The sequence below is a fragment of the Anolis sagrei genome, chromosome 2, assembly GCF_037176765.1.
Source record: "Anolis sagrei isolate rAnoSag1 chromosome 2, rAnoSag1.mat, whole genome shotgun sequence".
Lineage (NCBI taxonomy): Eukaryota > Metazoa > Chordata > Lepidosauria > Squamata > Dactyloidae > Anolis > Anolis sagrei.
The window spans coordinates 141,289,734-141,315,390 of NC_090022.1; the positions used below are offsets into that span (position 1 = coordinate 141,289,734).

General features: G+C 38.1%; 1 protein-coding gene across 1 annotated transcript in view; it reads right to left on the reverse strand.

Moving 5' to 3' along the window:
* The window catches only part of CA10 (carbonic anhydrase 10), a 377,635-nt gene that overhangs the window by 90,697 nt on the left and 261,281 nt on the right, over positions 1–25,657 (reverse strand). The window contains exon 5 of the mRNA XM_060764005.2: positions 7,637–7,822. Coding sequence (XP_060619988.1) covers positions 7,637–7,822 — 186 coding nt within the window. The remainder of the gene's footprint in view (positions 1–7,636; positions 7,823–25,657) is intronic.

The window sequence follows — 25,657 nt, forward strand, 5'->3', positions numbered from 1 at the left end:
ACCATCAAATCTAATGCACACACCAGTTTTAGCTATATAATTTAGCCAAAATGTGACCATTAGATTCTAGTAAATATTGTATTCTTTCAGGTGAAAACAATAGCAATGTCTTTATTCATGGTTTTTCACTTTCACGGGAGTCCTGTGCCCCTAACCCCAGTGAATGTGTATTTGTGTAACAAGACTATGAAATACACCACCACAGAAGTGCTAGAGTAACCACTGTATCAACAGATAGATATATTTAAGGGTAAACATATTTCAGAAAGGTTTCCAGTACCATAAAGCTGTCTAAAAATGAGCCATTCTTGAATTAAGCCCATCTGTTTCCTAACATAATGCTGGTGTGTCTTGATTTGTACTCTATTTATTTAATGCATTGCCATGTTGACTTCCATTGCTGGGACAGAACATTTATCTTTACTTTGCAGAGGATTTGCTCTTACATGAGACATATATTCCCTTTATTATGTTTTTCCTTCAATATTTAATTTTCTACATTAATAAGCAGTGAAGTATAGTAAACCTATCTTTGAGCTAAAATACTTTAAAATGACCTGTGCTGTTTTGCAGCAGAACTTCCAGAATGTAAAGCTGAGAGCCAGTGGCTATTTGCATATCTCAACTTCAATAAGAGGAAACCTGGACTTCATTCACTCATTCATTCATCCCTTCTTCTTTTATTTTTCACATGCAAGGCATCAATGGCAACCTGGGAATAAAACAAGCTCCAAGGGCTTGTCTATATAATTATTTGTTTTCCCTATTAGTTATTCTAACGTTGGTTAACGGCTGTTTGAGAATCCTCAGAAGTCCATAGTTAGAAGCCCAACTCAATGCCTGGTTTAAGAGAGAGAGAGAGAGAGAGAGAGAGAGAGAGAGAGAGAAGAGAGAATCTACTCATGACAATTGGGAGACTATTTATATATTATTTTGGTAACAAATTATAACTTCCCAAGCTTTTTTCTCTAGAGAAGTCTTGTGACTATGCTCCTATCTCATAGCCAACAATGGAAAAGGTCATGAAGTTTCCAATCCCACTTAAAGTTCTATAGAGTTGTTTGTGGTCATTATCCTTCAATGGAGAGACATCACAGACTTGTTCAATAAAGGAATTCGATTACTAAAGCTGGCACATATCCAGTTACAGCTAACCAGAAATTAAATTCAAAGACAGCCTCCATCTTATTATATGTCTATATAGCCCCAGTCAGATAAAACAACAAGAGTCTTTTGGCATCTTAAAGACTAACAAGTCTTATTTGGCAAAAGTTTTTTTTTGGACTTGATCCCACTTCATCAAATGCATAATGTGTAGCAAGATAGTTGTTGACAGTAGTGATGATCAGATTCAGAGAGTAATGTGTGTTGAATCAATATTCTTGCTCACAAATATATAACTGAGCACTAACACGTATTATTTGACTGAGTTTCTGGATATGAAGCTCTGGCTTCTAGAAAGTGACAGGGGTCTCATGCATAGCACTATTTTCCTCATACAGAGTCTTATCTAGGAAGTATTTTGTTCAGTTAGCATCCCACGGAGACAAAGTGAGAATTAGAAATGGCCTACTCCCAAGTCCCTTGTCAGATAAACACCCATAATGATCAAGCACTGGAGGAAGGTTTGAAGGAGGAATACTTGCTAAAATGTGTAAATTGCTGGAATTCTGCATACTGTGGATTCCAGCTAATGAAGGAAATGTAGCTTGTTCTGTAGGTTTCCATCTTTCAAACTATGGCTTGGAAAGTTTAAATGCATGTTGTAATGGATTGGGCCTACCTTGAAGGGCTGGTGTGTTAGGATTTCTAGGCCTTAAGGATAAGTCTTATCTAAGCCAGAAGAGAGAAGGGCGCGCACACTCCTTATATGTGTGCGCGCCCTCCTCTCTATATGGTAGTGGTGCCTGATTGGTAGAGAGATTGGAGAGATTTGCATAGCAACAGAAGGTAGAGGGGGCCAGAGTGCAGTAATCTGAGTCAGTCAGGGAGAAGTCTGTAGGAGAGGATGGAAGTGTTTTTAGGCAGGAGGAAGGATTTAAAACTTAGAAGCAGCCTTCGGGGAGAAGTGCTGAGTTTTGAAAATAGCCTCTGGGAGACAGAGTGCTGGTGTTTTGTGATCCTCTAATCGGGAGAACTGAGAGTTCTGAAAAGCCCTGTGAGTGAATATTGTTTTGTGAAGGAACCATTTACTGTAAAGAAACAACTTGACAACCTGCTGTAACCAATACGTGTTTGTACCTCTCATAACATATGAGAAACCTTCATGTTCCAGTCTAAATAAATGTTATAAATCCATTTTATTTACTTCACCACAGTTAGTGTGTCTTTCTGTGTACAAATATAATAAGGGGGCCTGATTGAACTCTCTTTATATCAGAGCTTTCCCTCCAATTTTGAGTGGCTCTGAGGGCTAACTCCGGTGGTCAGTCAGGCTGACCGGTGTAAATTGGTGGCATTGGTACAGTGGATGGTCAGAGGTTGGGCCGTCCATTGTACATGTCCTTTGTTTAATCTCTGTGTATTTTAATATGCATTTTATAGAAAGATGTTTTAATATGTGTATTTATACTGTTTTGCAATGTTTATGTGTTTTAATTATTCTGTAATCCGCCTTGAGCCATGAAGCAAGAAATAACATTATTATTATTTTTACTGACACAAAAGCACAGTATGTCACATTATTATTATTATTATTATTATTATTATTATTATTATTATATCAGTGAATTACAGTAAAGTAGTTACTATATTTGCAATTATAGTTACAAATGCTATCATGATGCTTTCCTCAAATGTAAGTTATTGAGAGTTGCAATAATTATGCAATAATTATTGCCCTAGCAATGTCAGGATCTCATTCACCCTAGCCTACCATGAAGGCAGGTTGTGGGCCCAAATAATGGATTCTGATATGTACAAGTCCTCAACAGAAGGCAGAGGGGAGCAGAATACAATAATCTGAGTCAGTCAGAAAGAAGTCTGTTGGAGAGGAAAGAAGTTACCTGTCTGAATGCATCTTCCCTTATGAATCTGCTAGGACTTTAAGATTGTCTGGGGAGGCCTAACTCGCGTCATAAACATGTTTGGTGGGGATGAGAGACGGCCTTCTCAGTGGTGGCCCCTCGGCTATGGAACACCCTTTCTGGGGACATTAGATCAGCCCCCTCCCTCTTAACATTTCAGAAGAAAGTCAAGACTTGGTTGTTTGAGCAAGCGTTTGAAAATGCAAGGTAAAAGACATAGAAATTGGAATGACTGGATGGGACAATGTTTTTATTAGGAGAGGCAAATGATGTATGCTTTTAGTATTCTTGTTATGTTTTTATATTGTGTGTTAATGTTTTAAAATGTTTTATGGTATTTTTGGGCATCGAATCAGCCCTGAGTCGCCTAAGGGCTAAGGGCTGAGAATGGTGATATATAAATATAGTAAATAATAAATAAATAAACCTGGATGACCTAAATGATCTCTATAATCTTTTGGACAAGGAGCTAACAGTATGCTCTTACTCCCAGGATTCCATAAAGAGTTTTAAAGAAAGGTTTAAAGTTAATCTTTAAAAATGTGGTGTAAACACCAAGAACGAGGAAGCCCTGGCACTTGAGCATTATAACTGAATTTTATAGGGGCATGAATAAAGGGTGAAAGGGAGAAATGTGTCAAGAGGAAGGTGCGTCAAGTAAACCCTTGTCATGATCATCTTCCATCTGGAAATCTATGTCTTCAGTGTGAAAGACCACGTGGATCCAGAATAAGTATTCACAGTCATTTACGGACCCATCACAAAGACTCTACCTCTGGAAGACCATCATATTTGGTCATGAGTGATCACCATGATCATGACCACCAAACTACAAATGCCAGGATTCCATAGCTTTGAGCCATGGCAGTTTCAAGTCAAAGTGTATTTATTCTACATTGTAGATCAGTGATGGACAAGCTTTTGCGGTTGGTGTGTCAAAATTCGCCAAAAATCTGAGCATAACTTGGGTGGAGTGTCACTTCAAGAAAAAAATGGCAATATTTATAGTTTAAATAAGAAAAATGTATAATCCATGCTGAGTTATAGAGTGAACAATACTCAAATATTCAGATATTAAATTTGTAGAGCCTTTTTCAAATTTAAGGATGGAATGAGTTTGGCTCTTATAAGGTGTACTTCTCTATGTCTGCGTGTCATCAAAAATAGCCATGCGTGTCAGTGCTGACACGAGTGTCATAGGTTCACCATCACGGTTGTAGATGCAACTTTGTACCTCTACAGCTTAGCAGTCAGGATTTCTCAATACCCCTGCCTTTGATACTTTCTAGATCAGTGGTTCTCAACCTGTGGGTTCCCAGGTGTTTTAGTGTACAACTCCCTGAAATTCCACCCAGTTTAACAGCTGTTAGGATTTCTGGGAGTTGAAGGCCAAAACATCTGGGGACACATAGGTTGAAAACCACTGGTTACATTATATGACTATCTCCACCAAAAACTTGCCTTTCCCTCCCAAATGGACCTAATCTTAGCAATATTTTTACAGATCTAATCTCTATTGAGTGCCACTTAGGGGAGAGAAGGGTGGGGTATAAATATAGGAAATAAAAATAAATAAATAAATATTCCTATTCATTTCTCTGACTTTCAAGTGAGAGATGTCCATGCCTGCTTATTTTATTTTTGGTCCTATGTATGTGTTTGTGAAGAAAAGCCTATAAACTGATAGACACACCTATTAAATATTTAGATATTATGGAGATTTTTTTTGTGGTCAAAAATGAGGGACCTCTGAAGTCAGAGAGGTCCCTTGCTGTACAGCAGGATAAAGCTTATCCTTGGGTCTTTATCTTAATGAGGTTTTAAATAATTCTCTCTTTTGGAAACCTTTTTACATCAGCTTGCCTGCACAGAAGTGTCTGCTGGATTCCGTAGAGGATACTGGAATATATTAAAGGTTACATGCTCAGTTGATGCAGTGGACAGGCCAATTGGGCATATTCTTAATGGATGTGGGAATGACAGTAAGAATAGACATGTTCCTCTAATTGTGATTGTAGGGAGAGATTTGTAGTGGTGAGCAAGCTGACTCTCAAAGATGCTTGTCTCCTAAATCATCATTGCATCTTCTTACTAAGGAACCCTAATATGATTTCAAAGAATCTCAGGTTTCCAAATAATACAGAAGTGCTCTATTTTTAAATGATTTTTTCCTTCCTGAGTCTTACATTCCAGACATAGTCCCACTCAGGCCCGTAGCCAGGATTTTGATTTGGAGGGGGAGGGGCTGAGTTTATGGGGGGGGGGGGGGAATCTACTCTAGCAAACCTTTTGTATCATTATCCCAATACCCCCATGCATATGGGATATATTGAGTATGGTGATCAGATCATGATATGAATAAACACAACCGTTTAAATAATGTACCAGTAAGGCCTTCTTGTGGACCACCCTGAGAATTTGGTGGGGGGGGGGGGGCTGAAGCCCCTCAACCCCCCCCCCCCCGCCCCCGGCTACATGCCTGTCCCACTGCCAGGCAAGGATAAAAGGGTGATTTTTCTCCCTAAAAATGTCAAAGTAAATATTATATCAAGTAAAATTCCAATATCCAGCAAATATATAGAATATATCCAGTGTACTACAGTTGTGAAGTCTTAGCTCTGCCCTTTCCTCTCCTTTGCTTCAGTTCTTCCTGCTTATAGGTTTTCCCAATAGTGTTGATATCTTCCTTTGTATTCGTTTTGGGTGGAGCATAAAAACCCCTAAAGGCCAGCGTTAGTTGGTCTATTCCATTTGCCTATGCAGAGCTCTCTTGTTGGACTCCTCTTTTTTTTGCAACAGAGCTACAGGGAATAGAGGCTTGGAAATTGTCTGGTAATCCTAGGCCCTAGCAATTCAAAACAGGCATCCTTAGCACCTGCATTCAGCAGTATCCATATACTATCAGTCCTAGGGACAACAGAAGCTTTGGACCAGCTTAAGCTTCACAGGAAAGAAGATCGAGACAGTTTATAACCATTGCTTTGCACCAGAGGCAGGAAACTTTCAAAGACTCCAGAGAGATGACAGCAACCAGCAAAATCTCCTTTTGTAATGTATTGTTTCAAGTTATCTTATAATAGCCCCGGGTGGAGTTAACTCTTTATTCATCTTGTTTTCAGTAAACTTGTTTTGGTTATCTTTTCACCTTGCCTAAAGTGCCTCTATGTGCTAAGGGTCATGATCTTATCAGAAGGTATACAGGTAGCCCCCAAGTAAAACCAGACACTATAGTTTTCCCAAAGGCTCGGGCGTGCCATCACAACAGTTACAAAATTTAGAATTTGGGGTTTTTAAAAAATATTTTGACCAAAAATATGAACATCTCTTAGAAGTATTTGAAGTGTTTGAATGCTTTCATCTGTATTCATTTCATTTTCTAAAAATTCTTCCCACCAAATTTAAGACGAAATTAGTTCGTTTTAGCACTTTTGAGTTTTTAATTTTCCAAGTCCTTTTCATTTGATTAATGAAGGAATTATAAATCTTTTTAAAAAACCAACAAGAACCAGGAATAACACTAAAAAAGCAGGAGTATTCCAGACAGGAAACAATCAGGGCCAGCTAATACCATTCAACAAAGGATTCCCCCAGGCAGGAAGCAGCCAGGCTTTGAAGCTGCAAGGTCATTAAATGCTAATCAAGATGGCCAGTTGCAACATCCACACTTGTTCCAAACAGACAAGAGTTCTTTCTCCCACTCTGGACATTCCACAGATAGATAGATAGTAGGGCTGGGCGGTTTCGTTTCATTAATTCGTAATTCGTTAATAATTCGTTAATTTTTTTCAATTACAAAACGATAACGAACCATTCTGGAGCAATTATTAAAAAAAACGAATTTTCAAAAACGTTTTGTAAATGCTTCGTATTTCGATATTGTATTCGTTTCGTTATTGTTTTGAGGTCGTTTCGTTATTATTTCCGCATGTCTGGGCCAGTTTTATGGTTTAATTAGTGAAAAAAAATTATAATATCACACCAACAGTCAACAACAGAGGGAGAGGGAAGCTTCAGAAGGTTTTGGAGGTTTTTTAGCGTATTTCGCGGTCGCGTCTGCCATTAACGAATCGATTCGTTATTGTTTCGGAAATCGATTCGTTAATTTTTTACCATTTACAAAATTTCGTAAATATCGAACTTTTTAAAAGGAAAATTTTGTAATTATTTTAAATATCGAAACAAAAAAACCCCCCAAATACAAATCAATTTTAGAAACAAATTTTTCCGTTGTTACCCAGGCCTAAAAGACAGGTCTTTGGCATTACAATGTAAATCAACTGATATTGTTGGGTAAGCCTTTAATCCAAAGCATGGGTGTAGGTTTGGATGGATAGATAGACACCTCACTTGCCTATTTTCTAACAGACCCTACAACCTCTGAGGATGCCTGCCATAGATGTGGGTGAAATAACAGGAGAGAATGCTTCTGGAACATGGCCATACAGCCCGGAAAACTCACAGCAACCCAGTGATTCCAGCCATGAAAGCCTTCAACAACACTTCAACCACACATTGAATAACAAATATTTTTAAAACCCATTCTTCTCCTCTACTCTGTATCTTTTCATTTTCTTTTTCTCTTTTTAATGTATTAAACATATTTGACTTACCTCCCCAGAGAAAGCTTGTCCATTCAGTAGGTGTTCTGACCCTTGGCTGTCTTCGCTGCCGAAGTGTAACCGTATTTCTTCCAAGCGATGACTGTATGTCATGGGCCCTCCAGAGATGTTGACCAAGTGTTCTTTGTCCAGACGTAGAGAAACATGCCTCCCTGTATTATACATTGTCCCACTGACCTAAACAAAACAGAATTTAGAAAAACAGCATGAAGTTGAAAAATATTACCTTGTTTCAGTTTCAGCCACATACCTTTAAATCTCTCTAGTTGATCTAGAGGAAATTCACAAACCCTTAAGGGCTTCATTTTTTCTGCTTTGAGCACTGTATTATATATTGGATTGTTTTTAAAACTATACATATTTCATGTAATATATGTGACATATACTCATTTTACGCACAAGTATGGAAAGAACCCAATAAATGTGATTAGTTTCTCTCTAAATAAGTAAGAGTGGGGAGGTGTTCCTTATATGAGACTTAAAAAATGGCTTCATTACTAAATTCCAGGTCTAAGAAAGGAGAATATTTCAATGAAAGGATAAATTATTTACACTGTATTTAAACATATCAAAAATTCAACTTCTTTATTCTCACTGGGAAAAAATATATAAAAACAAGTAGTACAGAAGTCAAGATTAAAAAATAGAGGGATCCTCTTGAGATTACTGAGTACACCCATTTTACTGACTACAATAATAGATCAATTGAATCTATAGGACTTTCACCAGTGTTAACCTAACAAGTTCTTTACATTCAATGGATTTGGTATATCAAAACACTTTCACACACATAGTCTTTATTGGCATATAACAACAAAATCACAACACAGGTATATACAACAAGAGGCGAAAGGTAAAGGTTTATCCTGACATTAAGTCAATTCATGTGCAACTCTGTGGGGTGTGCTCATCTCTATTTCTAAGCTGAAGAGCTGCTGTTGTCTGTAGACAACTCCAAGGTCATGTGGCCAACATGACTCCATGGTGCGCTGTTACCTTCCCACAGAAGTGGTACCAACTGATCTGCTCACATTCACATGTTTTTGAACTGCTAGGTTGGCAGGAGCTGGATTAACAATGGGAGCTCACCCCGTTTCCCAGATTTGAACTGCCGACCTTTCAATCAGCAAGCTCAGCAGCTCAGTGGTTTAAGGATAAAATCTGCAAGTATCAGAAAAGACTGCATCAGGGTTGTTCATAAGATACGGAATTTTATAGCACCCTTGCCATTGAGAACACTGAAAAAAATGATTTTCTTTATTTCCTTGATTTGGTATAATTGGGATTAACAGAGGGATTCTGCCAACAAAACCTGTCTGAAATTGTTGTTTTACATGAATTGTCTGCCGTCTTTTCTCAAGAGGCATAATTGCAATATAATTACAAAAAATCAACTTTTGCTAGTTATTATCAACCCTGATCTTGGATAGAAGATCCTACAGTTGTTTTCCTATCATCGAGGGCCCCAACCACTGGGATTCATTAGGATTAAGTTTTTGTATTGTAAAACCTAGCTGTACAATTGTGTTGTATTCACACTCATATTATACCAGCAATAAAAGGGAGGCTACTCTGAGAAAAGGTAGATGATGCTGTTGTTGCATGCCTTCGGGTCGATTTTAACTCATAGCAATTTGCTGTACTCAGAAATGATTTATATTCTGGTTGATAGTATTGTGGCCCTTTTTAGGAAAAATGATTTTTAGGGGGCACTGTAATTATCATTATGATCAGGAAATAAAAGAAGTGTATATAAAACTCTAATCCTGATCCTAACTTTTGATACAAAATGATTTCACTGGAGGCAGAACATGAATGTAAAGTTGGGGTTATTTATTTATTTCATATACTTGTACCCTGCCCTTCTCACCCCCAAAGGGGGACTTGGGGCGGCTTCACAGCAAGCACCATTCGGTGCCATCACAATAATAAAAACAATCAACAAATTCATTAAAAATGGAACATTAAATAAACAGTTGTTAAAACGCGCCAGTTAAAATCAGAGTCCAGGTCAATTCATTGTCACTTCAAGTTGCTTATGTCTTCTTTTCATTAGCTGCTATTCAATGGTCAAACGCAAGGTCCCACAACCAAACCTTGAGTTTCCTTCTGAAGGATAGGAGGAAAGTGGCCAATCAGATGTCTCTGGGGAGGTAATTCCACAGACAGGGATGGCCACTGCTGAGAAGGCCCTGGCTCTCATTCCCACCAATTGTGTTTGCGATGGTGGTGGGATCGAGAGCAGGGCCTCTCCAGATGATCTCAAATTTCATGATGGTTCGTAGCAGGAGAAACGTTCACACAGATAGTCCAGGCCAGAACCATTTCGGGCTTTAAAGGTTAAAACAAACACTTTGAATTGTGCTCGGTAGCAGGTCGGCAGCCAGTGGAGCTGGTGTAACAGAGGAGTTATGAGATTAATAACGCTTCCTAAGAAGCTATTGTCTCTTAGAAGAGCAGGCACAATTTTAATTGGAAATGGAAAGGAGGTCCATCAGATAAGAAGTAGTGCAATCACACATCCTTTTAGTGCAGAGGAGTCAAACTTGTGGCCCCCCAGATGTTTTGGCCTCCAACTCCCAGAAGCACTAGACAGCTTGTCTTATGGATAGGAATTCTTGAAGCTGAAGTCCAAAACACCTGGAGGGCCACAAGTTTGACCCCACTGTTCTAGCATTTCCATTTGTGGTGGTGGTGGTGGTGGGGGGGGGGGAAATGAAGGTCAGAAGTCAACAGCACAGAGTCATGCAGAAATGAAAGTATCTATTTTGTGAACCTCAGAATATTGATCCCCTATTGTTGAAAGAGGTATCTGGATTCCTTTCATACCCAAGGTACTAATTTTCTTGACAAAAAAGAGACAAGTATAGGAAGTTGCTTGGCGCTTTGTATGTGAGATCAAAATGTCTTTGACTTATGACAACTAAAATTATAAAAAGGTTAGAGCAATTTCTCTATGAGGAAATTTTGCACCAGGCTGTATAGCATAGCAACTACATCTCAACTTGGATTACTTTTAAAATACAAATTCATAGAGGATAGCACTATCACTGGCTACCAGTCACAAAGGTTATAGATAACCTCTAGTATACCCATACACCTGTTTCCCATTTAGGTTGGATCAACACTGCCATATACAAGTGATTCAATCTGCATTACATAGCAATGCAGATACAGACTAAGGCATCTGGTTGGTCAATATGAACCAAAATATGAAATTAGATACACTTTTGATTTGATCCAATATAGCTCTTCTTGGGTTTTTATATTCTCTTGAGAGAATCTATGAAGATACTGGAGAAGTGCTTGGAGCCAGCAAATATGGTCCGCTTTATGTTACCACTTCTGCACAACCCTAGAAAAAGTGTCACTGATAGTGTAGTATTGCAACAACATTCTGGCCAAATAGATTTAATGTTCTGTTGTGGAAAGGAATCCCCATTTTTAAAAAGCTAAAGTGGAGTAGCATTAGGAAACCTCTATTGCTGCTATGTTGAAGTCTGGCAATCAAGAAAGGAGATCTTCCTTTATTCGAGGTGACTTTTGACCAAAGAGACATTTCTTTTTGAGAAAAAAGTAAAACTGAATCCTATTTCCCCAGTATTTTTTTTTTAAAAAAACCTACAAGTTGTATCCAAACAGTAAAAGTAAATTGGGACAATTTGTATCAATTAGAGGAAAGGATAGCAAGGGCATGCTTTGTTGAGTTTTAATTTGAAGGGAGCGCCTTGGCAATTACATACGTATTATATCCTATAGTAGCACATTGGCACTGTAATCACTAACATTGCTGCAGTGTCATCTTTTCCGTCATGTCTTGTTTTGCTGCACATTTCCCTGTAAGAAAAGTCACATCATAGAGACATTGTGACAGAAGTTGAAGCCAATCACCAAAAATTTGCTTCATTTTTATGTCACAGGTGTTTGATGGTTTCTTTTATATTTCAGATCATAATAAAGCTGGATCTACCATTTGAATCTGCATTATATGGTCAGTGCAGACCCGCATAATGCAGTTCAATGCAGTCAAACCATACAATGCAGATTCAAACTGCATCATATGGTAGTGTTGATCCAGCCTAAGAGATTTTGTATATGTCATACAAAATGATTTATTCATGCCCAGACCTGGGATGAGGTAGGGAAAGGAGAACAATTTTGCTTTTGTTCTCTAGTTTCTTTTCTTAGTATTAGCCTTTAAAATTTGCTGTAATATTTCAATGAGGGGTTGCTTTTACTTTTGTTAACTATTCCTTGTAAATTAATTAGAAAAAATGTAGACAATGTATGACCTGTTTGAGCAGACATTTTGTTGTTTTTTTTAAATGGCACATGTTACTAAACATACCATTTGCTTCTGAAAGATATTCAAAATCCATTTTTACTCTGTTGGATGCAAATCTTGCATTAGACCACCCCTGTTTTTTTCTCTTGAGGTGAAAAATGACTCAGCTGGAATTGTAATAATTTTGAATGGATGATAAACGAAAGTCAGAAAAATTCTTGTGAAGATGCTCTGTTAATTAGGATGATTGAACTATTTTCTGCTGTTCACTTCCTGGCTCCAAAATAATTTGTACTCAAGAAATCTGGCCAGGAAGAATAACATGGAGGTGAGAGCCTTATGCAGGGTTTTTTCCCCCCTGACAGTGGGGATAGGGTGGGGGGGTGGGGTGGGGATTACAACTAGTGTTTCAACAACCTGAAGTGTTTCAGGAAATGTTTGTTTTCATGCAAAAAAATGCAAATTGAACAAAATCCATTGTTTCTAGAAAATAGTTTCTGTGCAAAGTAATGCATTTGTTTTGGAAATCTCACACCATTTTCACTGCTAGGGCTCCAAGCTATGGAGTTCTGGGAATTGTAGTTTAGCGAGGCCTCAGAAGTCTAGAAGAGAAGGTCGAAGACCTTGTAAAACTGCAATTCCCATAATTCCATAGCATTGTGATATGGCACTTACAGTAGTGTTGAACTGCATTAATTCTACAGTGTAGATCCACCCTGGGTCAGTTTAGCAAGCACCCTTCAAAATCCAGGGGTTTCTTGCAAGGAAAATGCTTTCCTCTTTAGCAACCTTCAGACCTGATCTCTCTCTCTCTCTCTCTCTCTTTTTCTCTCTCTCTGCTATCTATCTCCACCTTCCCTATAAGGACTTCCTGCCCCTTCATCCTCATTCTTTACTAGCTGTGTTCTTCAAGAAGGTATTGAGTTGTTTTTGCAATTTTCTTCACACAGCAAGTATTTCACAAACCATTCAGATTTCAAAGTCTGTTCTCAAATTGGCAGTCATTCTTCGCAAAATACACATGTGTGGCTGTTTTCTATAGAAAACAGGATTTTCTATTTAGGAAGCATCACAAGAATATTACTTGCGGTATAAAAATGCTGAGGAGAATGCTGTCTTGTGTACAAAAACAACAGCACATGAATTTTGGTCAGAACACATGCCAAGCAACAGAGGTTACATAATCAGTCCAGAATTGATGTCGCAAGGTTTTCTTGACATTCCTCAATTTTTTTAGCCACAGCAAGCATTTTTCTAATATTGTTTCTCATCACTACTACGCATTTGCCCATAGCATTTTCTTCAAAGGTTCTGAAGATTCCTATGCAGCATTTGGATGGTGAGGGCAATGGTGGGGTGGAGAGAGCAAAGGGGAAGTATGTCCCCACAAGGCAGCAATTGTCTGCCACTGGGTTGCTGGAATTTGGCCAGTAATACACCTTTAGGATATGCTGATTCTATAAATATTGCTTTCTAAGCTATTATTAAGGAAAGGTCTTGGGCTTCCAACTGATTCTCCAACTGCTGGCTTTATTCATTATTGAGTGTTTGAGAGCTGAAACTGTGTAATTTCAGTATTCTATGCTGCACAAATGATTCTCCAGCATGCATAAAAAGGTTTGCCAGTGCTCTGTATTCAATATTGTTCTTTTTCTTCCTTTACTTTCACATCCTTCTGGTGCTGTCAGAAATTGCCCAGGGAAGAAATAAGGGTAAAATATCTCTGCATCTTTAAGAAAGCCAAGTTTCTACTTGTATTCAGAGATGCTGAATGTGGCTCTGAAGGACATCAACAGAGTGGCAACACAGAACGGGGTCAGGACAGTAGGAATGCAGGCTGTGCACTCTACATGGCAAAAATAGGTTTTTATCTCATGGTGAACAGATTGCTTGCTTTTATGTGCTAAATGTTTCCAGTTCCAACTTGAGAGCACAAAATGCTGCCAAATGGATGTACCCCACATTTTTTTATGAACAGCCTCCAACTCATAAATGCACACCTGTGTTTTCTGAAAACACATTTTGCACAACATGCCTGATCATTATTATCATCATCACATATACTGACGCCTTGCCTTTTCTCCAAAAGTTGGAGTTTATGTGGCTTATAGAAATTAGAATGAATTGAGATCTAAAACACACACATATAAAAACATACCACCTTGTGAATTTCAACCAACTATAGAATTAAAATGACTGAAAACTTAACTATTCAAATGAAAAATTTAATGTTAATGTATAAAAGGACAGTATAATATTAAACATTACTTCATTATGTTTTTTGCCACATAACTTTAAAGCAGGGATGGGCAATTACGGAAGGCTAAAATGTCACATGAGTCTATCAAAAGACCTTAAAAGGCTGGACCCCATCACTACAATTAAAAAACAAACCAGCTTTTGCCTCTAAAGTGTGCTAAACATTTTCTTAGGGGTGTGGGAGAATTTGTTAGGTTTGTAGGCCCCAGGCTATATTAGGCCCAGGAGATACCATTTTGTAAACAATAGGATGTAAACATTAGTCACTTTCTGTTTGAGGAAAAAGCCTCTTATGAGCGTAAACTGTCCTGCGAAGGAATGTAAATAAAATGTTATAGTATTTCCTAGAGGGCATTTGGGGGCAGATGTTTTTGCAGGACTTGGAGTCACAAAAAACTATTTGAACTCCACATGCCAGACTTTACCTGCCTTTTCACAACAAAGTATTAATTAATTGGTCATCTTGGGGAATGTTGCCTTCAGATTCTGTAAACTGGATGTGGGTTATTGCCCTGGATCTCTAGTATATAAATGGCCATATTGTATAGTTTGTTTTCAGCATAATAATATTGTTTTAAAAACTTCTGAAAGCTTGTCTGAATAGAGAAATCCCCACTTGTGTATGGAAGGTCACTGAGACGGCGGACAGTGAAGCCTTATTGGGAAAAGAGTTCCAGAAGTAGGGAGAATTCACCGAGCAGGCCTTCCTTTGAATTCCCACCAAATTACCCTGTGAGGATGGTGGGACCATGAGTAATACACGAAGTCATTCATAAAGTCATTGGGATTTCTCTGGAGATGAAGCAAAGCTTATAATTCATATTTGAAATAAGCATCAACATTTGAGTTTAAAGATGTGAACTAATGCATTCCTTAAATTTCTTGACCATCTAAGAAGATTCCCTGTGAAATATAACTGAGATTTGTTATGGTTAGGATGGATGGGTAATCATGTTCTCCTGTGTTGGCACATTCTGCTGTGCTGTTAGTGCCTTCATCTGCACAGATTGTATTATTCTAAATCAGCGGCATAAGTGTCAGCAAAAATCTAAGCAAACCAGCACATATTTCCTACTGCAGGCCATCAATGATATCCTTTACACTATTTTGCAAAATAACAATAGCAGGGCTAAATTGGAAAGCTACAGAAATGCTTTAAAACTGAAATACATGGATCTGCAGGGCTACTTATTCAAATAGGCATGCTAACTAGAGAGACAGTTTCTTAAAAAAATTGGCATGGCAAAAAGTCACACAGCTAACCAAGACGCAAGGACTGCAAAATGGAAGTGTACATTTCAAATGTAGCTTCAGATAAGATTTTGAGTTCTCCGCTCACCCAATCTCCCCAGTTCTTTCCCTTGCAACCAGGGCATACATGGAGGCACCAGGGCAGTTGAGGGAGGGAGCTGGAGCAAGCGGGAAAGCCAAAAGTGACAAATTGCTTCTTCATTCTCTTCACATGGCTTTCTTCCCATTTGCACAGCTATGTCAGGCTTGGGGAAAGTAGGGCCAGTGGTCTCTCAAGCTCAGCACTTCCCAAAGCCTACAGAGCAGCTGATGTCTGAGGCATTTGCTGGCAGTCGTTGCAATCGCTCTTGCTTCCTTCTTCCAAAGCCTAAGCTTGTTGTGTAAATATGATATATAACTGTATGTAGATATGGGAAGGAGGCAGACAGAGGGGTAGTGGCAAACTTGTGAATAATCAGATCCATAGATGTCTAGCTTGTGAATGTGGAGGACTGACTGTACATATCTTAATGTAGGGGTTCCACGAGGAATATCTGCTTTTGCACAGACCTACCTACAAACTAAGGTCATGTCCTGAGACGGCCCTCCAAGTGCTCACACTGCCCTTCAATCTGCCCCCCCCAAAGTCTTCCCCCCCACCCCTGCCACAACCGCCTTGTGCTCACACATGCATGCACACTGCACAGCCAGTGTTCACAGGCACACAGTGGTGGCAGCAAGTGCGCATGTGCAGTGGTGGCACGGGTCCATGAGCATGGGCAGTGGCATGTTTGTGGATGCATATGATAGTGGCAAGGACCTGAGGGCGGTGGCATGGGCAGTGGCAGTGGTGGTGAGAACATGTGTGTGGTAGCAAGCTTGTGGCACAGCCAACACACACACCCTCACACAATGAAAGTGCCCCCCCTCCAAACAATCTGAGGGACTGTAAACTGGCTCTCCACTTAAAAAGTTTGGGGACCCCTGGTCTAAGATAAAATGGGGGAAGCAATCAAAGAAAAATATCATTTCTCTCTCTCTGTCCTCTTCTCTTCAACATTTGACAACAATTATCAAGTTCACTATATATGTGAAAGTGGGTTATATACTCAGAAACACCAAATATATCAATCAATGCTCCTGCCATGGTGAAGGCAGTATCTGCCTTGGAAAATACAGGACAGCCACTGTTTGGTACAATTACCACTACACAGAAATTTCAGAATGGGGACATGAATCTTGTCCATGAAGAATAGGAACCAAGCTCAGCAGCAGATGAGAACCCTGCAAGGTCTTCACTTGCTAGCTCCATTGAGTTGCCTGCAAGAACCCCACTTTTGATGGATTTGAGTCTGTGGCATGCCAGATAAGTGAAATAGCATGCATGCTGCAATCCAACATATTGTTTGGGGGCAAATATGGACATATATTGTGAGGATAATCAGGCTCATAGCAAACTTGTTATAAACCACATATTCACTGGGAGGAGGTAACTTGATTCACACAACAATGTAATAACTAGCCCTACATCATGGCCATTATGCCTAGCTTCTATAAAGCCTTGAACATAAGCATTAAATAAGTCTTGAGGGTTTCTTCCACCTTTAGAATACTATAATTGTGTCTAACTTCTCAGCCCACATCTATTTACATAATTATTCTCTGTTTACTACATGCACTGAAAGAGTACAGGTTATTCATACAACGTTGCAATGCTGGCTAAATGCAATCTGCAAAAATGTTCCTATTTATTTTAAAAAAGCAGGCTACTGAATGACATTAACTGCTGCTATTCTGTTCTCATTAAAATTCATACTGTAGATTAAAACAGGAATAATGCAGGAGCAACTATTAGCAAAAAATACGGGACTGCTCTCTGCCCTTTGGATTTCATACCTTATTTAGCTCGGTACTGCACTGTGTACGTGAACACTTTGAAGGATCTTTCTTCTGGTGCCAGTCCCTCAGCGTGAGAGCTCTTTAAGTTTGTCAGTAATGAAGCTCATAGACTAAATGCAAATACGAGGACTTCTCTTTTTCCTGTGAGACTTGTCTCTCTGATGAAAAAAAGCTTTCTATTAAAACTGGGGCAACATTTTGGATTCTATTGTTTCAACAATATGAAACAAAACATCATGACGATCTAGCATTTTGATGAAATGATGAACAAAGTCCAGTAGGTTGGAACAAAAACCTTCTTATCCAAAATAAGCAAATGAATTGCCTCCAGAACTTAGTCCAGACTCTTTTTCAAGATTGGCGAGTTCAGTATTTTATTCGGCTCTTGACTACTATTTCTCTCTCCCCCCCCCCCGATTATCCCTTCTTTTTCTACTGTAAATGTGATCGCTTCGTTTACTTTGCTTAACATGATATTATGTCACACATCCCCTTCCTTCCAGTCTCAGAGATGACCACTGACAGTGAGGTGATGCCTTTGTAGTAATCCATAGAATAAGAAAAGTACAGGATGAGCAAGGAGTCCAAACTTATAGAAAAATGGGCAATGCCTTAGCAGCTTCATAATTTAGATCATTTTTAGATCATTTTTAGATCATTTTTTTATCTGTCTCTGCTTTCAACAAATATTTTCATTTTGGCTGAATTACTGTCTAATTGTTTGGTATCAGTGACACTACTATGAATGTACGTATAAAAAGATAATAGCAATAATACATGGAAGAACTGTATAAGAGATATGAAAGAGTAACATATTCATTAAAAAAGAACTATATGAAGATGAACCTTCAATTTTAGAGTACTTGGGAGAAATACGTCACCAGGAACAGATGTCATATCATTAAAGCTGCTTCATTCTAGAGAGACAGAATCTATTTTAGTTCTAAAATCTGTCAACTAATATGAAAAATAGACAAATGGTCCACAAATATTCATTCCAATCCTTAAGAAATAGGACCCAGAAGCATCTATTTGATTGTATTTGAATTTTTTAAAGCATAATGTTGGCATAAAGTTTGATAGTTTTGACATATTTTAGTATAGCTGTTTCTACTTGTCTGTGTAACTTGTTTCCTCGCAAGTCATAGAGCATTCCCACTTTTGATGTGGATTTCCCTTTGATTTTTTAAAATCTTGTGGAAGAGGTCTCTTATTCTTTCTTTTTTTTTTGTCACCTTCTATTTCTCTGCACTGATGATTTTAGAGTAGCTTTTCTGTCCGTGCACACAGACCATTAGATCTGACTGTTTCTCAAGGATCTGACTATTTCTGGCCCTTTTAACTTTTGCTTTGCATCTGTCTGTAATTGCAGGAAAAGTTTAATCCGTCTTTTTCTTTTTAGTTGTAGATAGTGTCTTTTTGCATTCCTCCCTGACAATGTGTCTGTCGTCTTCAATTCTTCTGGCTTCCAGTAAATTAGGGTTAATAATGCAAATCGATTTTTCACATTATTTTAATTATTTACAGGAATGTTCTTCAGGTTGTATTTCAGCATGAACATTGGTTTTGTGTTCTTTTCATGGCCTGTGTCACAATGTGCTCCTTGCTTGTTTTTGCAGAGAGAATGAAACTTCTCCATATTCAGCTTCCAACTATGTTGTCTATTTGATTTCTATATTGTCTTTTTTGGTATACATTTTTATTGTGATATATGAGAAAACAACAACAACATACAATCTTATAGATTCAGCAATCAAAACACAAGCATTATTTCCCCTGTCAGGCCACCTCTCCATTCCCAACCGTGAACTACCACCTATAACTTCCAACACCACACCATATGGAACTAGTACCTAACAAAAATGTCCTTATCATTATACTAAAGAATCTGCCATTTGGCTATTTCAAAATCTATTTTTATCTTGTTTTTTAAATACTTTTTTGGGCATTTAAAAATATTTCTATATTGTCAATCAGGTGAGGTCCATGTATATCGTCACCTCTTTTGGTTACTTGTAGAATGTGTTTGTGATTAAAAAAAACCTGTTGGCCTCATGAAATTCAGCCAGTAAGTCTCTTGCTCCATTTCTTTCTCATAGGCCAATTTTTCCTTTAATCGTTGATTCTAATCTGTTTCCAGTTTTAGCATTTCAGTCAACTATGATTACCAGGAATTCCTGTTTTGGTGTGTGATCAATGTCCTTCTAGTCTCCAGCATAGAATCTTTCAATTTCTTTTTCTTCTTTTGCCTTTGGGAATTGAGCATAAACTTAGGTTAAAATTATTATGTTGGGCTTTTCCTGGAATCATTTTGACATTATTATGCCAGACTTTGCATTATATCCTTTGACTGCTTTTGCTACATTCCTCCTGACTATAAATACCACTCAATTTCTTATTAGATTTACATTTTCTGAGTAAAAACCTGTGTCATTATCTGAATCAAAACATCCAATTCCTGTTGACTTTAGCTTGCTCACCCCAAGTATTGCAATGTTTATATGTTCCATTTCTTGTTTAGCTGCATTTAGTTTTCCCTGATTTATGCTTCACCCTAAAATTTGCTGTCCAGTTATAAGCTTTCCTTTCACCTTTGATCATGTCAACAGCTGAACATTCCTTCAGTTTGAGTTTAATTGTATCATTAGCCACAGGGATATTTGTAGTTGTCTTCTGCTGTTACCAGTAGGTTATTGAGCACCATCTGACCTGCGAATATCATCTTGAACTGGATGGCCCTTGTGGTTTCTTCCAACTTTTATGATTTTCTGATTCATTGGGACTGTTTCATTGTGGGATTTTCCTGGTTAAAAGATCTTCAAAAGGGGATTGCCATGCATACTTCTATGCAGTACTAACAAGCTATGGCGCCACTGCCATTGTCTCTGACAGATCCTCTGCTAGTGTCACCCACCACTATTGCTCCTGTGCAGTATAGCTGTTTGTCACTTTTTAGTCTAATCCCTCAGTAAAAGTTTGTCTAACATGGGGGTCCCTTTGAGCAGCATTGCTTCCATCAGCACAACCTTCTGCTTTACAGGAGCATGTAATCCCACCGCCAAGGAAAGGTAGTGCCCGTGGTATGTAATCTACACTTCAAAATACCATTTTATTAAACTTGTAGTGCTTGGTTACATCCAGCAGAGAGCACTGTGAGCACATTGCATTCTTGTTATTACATTTGCTGTTTACTTCCTTGTGCCAAGAAGGAGAGGAGGAAACATAATCTTTTGGGTAAGTGATCCCTCTATAATCTGTGACTTGCAGTTGCAAAGGCAGTAGTATCAGCAATCTGAAACAATTGTGAATTTGCTCCCTAGACTCCTGAATAATCCTCGCCTACCTCTTTGACTTTTTTGAATGCTACCAGAGGAATAGTATTTTACTAGTGATGCTTTTTGGCACAACACATTTTTTTGTTTTTAAAATACAATACTGAATTTAAACAAGAATGGGACTGGAAATGAAATAATGGGAGTTGTTGATAATCTGCCACTAACTGGGCAAAGAGCTGCCACGTAATTGCTTAGCTTTGAAGAACAACAGGGAACAGTGCTAACAGCACCATCCGTGTTTGATTAAAAAGAGAAAAAAAAGAGGGAGAGAGAGGAGACTGTGTGAAACCGATCAAATAAGAATGATAAATGGCGGAATTTAAATAATCTTTTCATCTCACTGAGACTGAAGGATTTGAAAGAGGAATTCTGTTAATTAGCAGAAGGTAAGCTATTCCCATGTAATGTATCCCAGTTTCATAAGCATGATGCGCTTCCAACCACTCTGGAAGCAAAAGGTTTCTGCAAGCCTTTTTTACTCCTGATCCTAATTGCCACTGCAAGAAGCATCTGGGTTTTTACTTTGCCCGATTACTAATCCATGATATACCTGGAGAAAGAAAACTTGGAAATTGTGAAGCCGAACTTTCCTGGCTAATGAGCACATTATGTCAATTGCCTGTGATCAAAACAATGGGCTTCAATAATGCATACGCCATGCTGAAAGTTGGGGGAGGGAGAAGAGAGGGAAAGAAACAGAATCCTAATAGTGGGATCATGGGGTCATGCCAGTCAACAGATAATTATGTTCCATAAGCAATTAAAGACATGAAATGTGTCCTGTTGCATTGTAAGGTTTATATGCCACATCCTGTCTTTCAGAGACAATAAAGTTCTTTATTATATTCATATTTACCAAATTAATCTAGCATTATTATTATTATTATTATTATTATTATTATTATTATTATTATTTGCTACATTGAAGAGCAGAACAGATCTAGTGGAGCCTGCAGTAGTTATTCCTAATACTTTTCCAAGTGAATGGCATCCTACTTTCTGTAGGTTCATATCATTAGGACAAGACTGTATAGATGATTAGTACAACTTACAGGTCTCCCCGCTTCAGTTAGAAGACCCCACAACCACAACAAACATGATGGATGATACATGGTTACAGAATATCACTTTCTGTTCTTTCAAACTTGTAATCATTTGTGAATGGCAAAGGCAGTACAGATGAAACATTCCTTTTGACTGGTTTGTAAGAGACATTAAAGATGATTTATCAGTACAGTCAGCCCTTCAGATTTGCTGGTATCTAGGATCTCCATGAAAGTGAAAAAAAACCTGAATAATGAAAAGGCATTTTTAACCTGTACTGTTGTTTTAAATGCTCATCTAAATTTCTAAACTATTGCAAGCTAGAAATTGGGGATTATAGATAAAATTTCGTGAGGCGAGGGGTTGCCAAATATACTAGATGCCTTATGAAACCATTTGGGAGTAAGTCTTATTAAACCTCTTAAGAGTACATTTCTGGGTATATGAACATAGGTTTACATGTTTATTTTCCACGTATGATCTTTATGTGTGAGAGTGTGCCTACATGAAAGTAGGATTATGAATTATTTTTATTCATTTTTTTTTAAACCCACACTTGACTAGGTGCCCTAGAAATCTATTAAACTGATTTCCTGGTACACAGAACACCATTAATTTGTTAAGGATGTGTCTGCTGTCAATAATTAGCTACAGAAGCTAAGTGAAATCCTCCCCACTCCAAAGCAAATATATTTAAGAAGTCAGTGCTTCAATTTGTAAAGAAAGTGGCCCAAATGATCATGATGGCAAGTAGTGGGGACAGAACATTGTACTAGATTCAATTCACCTGTGTATAAACCGTTCTTATGTCCTTAAATCCTTGTTTCTTATGTTTTTCTCATCACAGGTCTGCAATTGAGGTTCCTATGAAGTTGAACTCGACTTTTTTTTGCACAAGATGACATTTTGGGCTGTTTAATAATCTTTTCTTCATCACTGTCTTTAATCAGATCCCAGGAAAGTTGCTATTCTGGTGTAATAGTTGACCATAAGTGGTTGGGGATTCACAGAGCTGCAATTTAACTTTTCTGAGATGTATATTTAGCAGATATCAAAGAGAAAGCAGCTGTGGATCCATTATAACCTTGTTTCAAACCCAACCCTCATGCTTTATCAGGGTGAAGAAACCGAGCCGGGGATAAAGCATATACACTAAATTCTGTCCTCAGTGGAGCAATGTGATTGCTCTTACTACATTTGACTCCTAAGTGTGAAATCCAACAGCAGTCACACTTTGTGTGCGTGCATGTGTGTGTGTGTGTATCTCAATCAAGGGCTGGTGCTTTTCTTCTTCTGCCTTTCTTCTTTTTCTATTCTAAGAATACCAGAGCAGGCAGAAATAGAACCTTGGAGAGCTCATCTATTCTCAGCTTGGTACCAGTGAGGCTTTAAACTTTCCTAAAACATCACTTTGAAAAGATGTAAATCAGTTTTCAAAACCTTATCTTTAAAGAAAGAGAAGTGCAAAGAATATAACATGGCCCAATTTTCTGCAGAATCCACCTGGGAGAGGTATGCTTGACAAGAGTACACATTTTATTGATACTGAAAATATTTGTATGTGGTTCTTTCTTTCAAATTTCTTGCTCTATCTGTATCCCCTTTCATCTGCCTAATGAATTCAGCATCCATATTTTGAACAGCACCCATATCTGGAACAATATCTTATACTCCAGTGGTGCTCAACCTGTGATTCCCCAGATGTTTTGGCCTTCAATGCCCAGAAATCCTAACAGCTAGTAAACTGGCTGGGATTTCTGGGAGTTGTATGCTAAAACACCTGGGGGTCCACAGGCTGAGTACCACTGTTATACTCCCTTGGTTACAGATATTTAATTTCCATACATCTCTTACACCCCTTGTATCTTATCTGGTGTTGAAGGAACCGCATCTTGTATGGGGTTTTTGAAATCCTGTGTTTATGTGAACCGTCCAAGGACCCTACAAGATTTGAAGACCAACATCCAGGAAGAAATTGCCAACATAACGGCTGCTATGCTGGCAAGAGTAATGACAAATGCCAGAAATTGGTTTACTCAGTGTATGGAGAATGGGGGACGTCACCTACTTAATTTGATCTTCAAAACTATGTAAAACAAAACTTTAGGTATGTGCCTACATTATAAAAAAAATTCTGATTCATACAATGGGTTTTATTAAGTTTTGAAAAAAGGAAGTTATGCTGCTGCATCCTGTACAAATTAAGTTAATTTTTCTAGGACAGCCTCTTATTCCACAGACAGCTATATAATTCTGATTAGTTTTTGGCCTCTTATCCTTTTATTTCTTCCTGTCAAATGCCCCCGTGTCAAATCAGTTCTTCCCGCTCCTGCTACCACCTTATCTCACCTTGTATTCTATTCCTAATTCCTTCACTATCCCTGTTTTCTGCCCAATTTGGGTGGTTTAGAATATAGCTTGGCCTTCATATTTCTTTGCTACACCATAGAGGAGTTTCAAGTTTTTCATAAAGTGATTTGATAATAAAAAGAAACCTTGTGGACTGTTTAACTACTTTAATCTACATTGTGAAACAGGGACAAGTTTTCATTTTTGTGATGGCAAAAAATAAAAATAAAAATCAATTTTCTAATTTTACTTAGAGCTTATTCTCTCTTTTTTCCCCATGCCAAATATTCTTGAACTTTCAGAGATAACCAATAAACAAAGCACTTAATCATCTTTAAAATGCCAAACCAGTTTAATAAATTCAATTTGCTTCTGCAAAAATATTGCTGTATTGATCCTGGCACTATGTTTTTAATAAGCAGAGACAATACAGAATTGCTTGCTATGAAAGTCTTGGTAAGTAGGACACAAACTGCCTCAGCAAGCAACTGAGTTCATGCATTTAGTTTATACCACTGTGTAATCTATTGTTCTTTTCTAGATATTCACTCCGGGAGAATCTGGGGAATATAACACTATGTTCTGCAATATTATATTTTGCTATGCAGTATTATAGCCTTGCTAATGACATACTTTCAGCTGAGGAAAATTGTTGTAGAGAGCATGGTCAGGATGCAGAAAAAGAGATGTCCATGGGGTGGATAGCACTGTTTGCACCTAAATCTGCTGGGTGTTATTGCCACAGTAGTTTTAATTGCCAAGGGCTAAAAAGGATGTTGTGAAACCAATAGAAGGGGTTATTTAAACAAAAAATTAACAAGCAATGCGGTTAGTGGTTAGTGGCTACAACTAATTCAGAAGATGTTTCCTCTAGCCCACCGTTTGGTGACTATATTCTGTATTTACAGATTCAGCCATCCATGGACTTGAAAATATTCTTCTCCTACTATTCTAAAAAGCAAACTTTGATATTTTATATAAGGGACACCATTTTACTAGACCATAGTATATAATGGGACTTTAGTTTGAATGTTCCCGGATTTTGATATCAATGGGAGGTCCTGGAACCAAATCACATATCAATAGGTTTCTAGCTACAGATGAGCAACAAGTGGAAAAAGTTGAGTCTGCATTTTCTGGTAAACCAAAATCTAAAAGAACCCAAACCCTTTGTTTCTACTGCCACTTTCACCTTTGAGGAAAGGGGGTTAATTTAATTACATATACACAGCCTGCTGAGTTTTTCTCTATTCACTACAATCAGAAATTCTACAGAAGAAAGGGAAAGGGTTGCTTTCCCTTTAATTCAGGGTTTCCATCTTATATGAAATCGATCTTGCATATATTCCCCAATGCAGAAGTGTGTGGAACAGGAAGAATATATTGTACTTTTTCTACACTTATATGTCTGAAATGGTTCCCAGGATACCCACATAATCTATATCTGCGCAGTAGGATGACAGATGGTACACAAGTGAAAATTAGACAGACCCAACTATTTTTCCTCTGTCCATATTTGGTTCAAGGTTGCAGAAGTGGAGGTGTATATGTGGTACTGCTGCACATACAGATGTGCATTCTTTGACAATGCCTACCCCTTTGCTCCTGCTA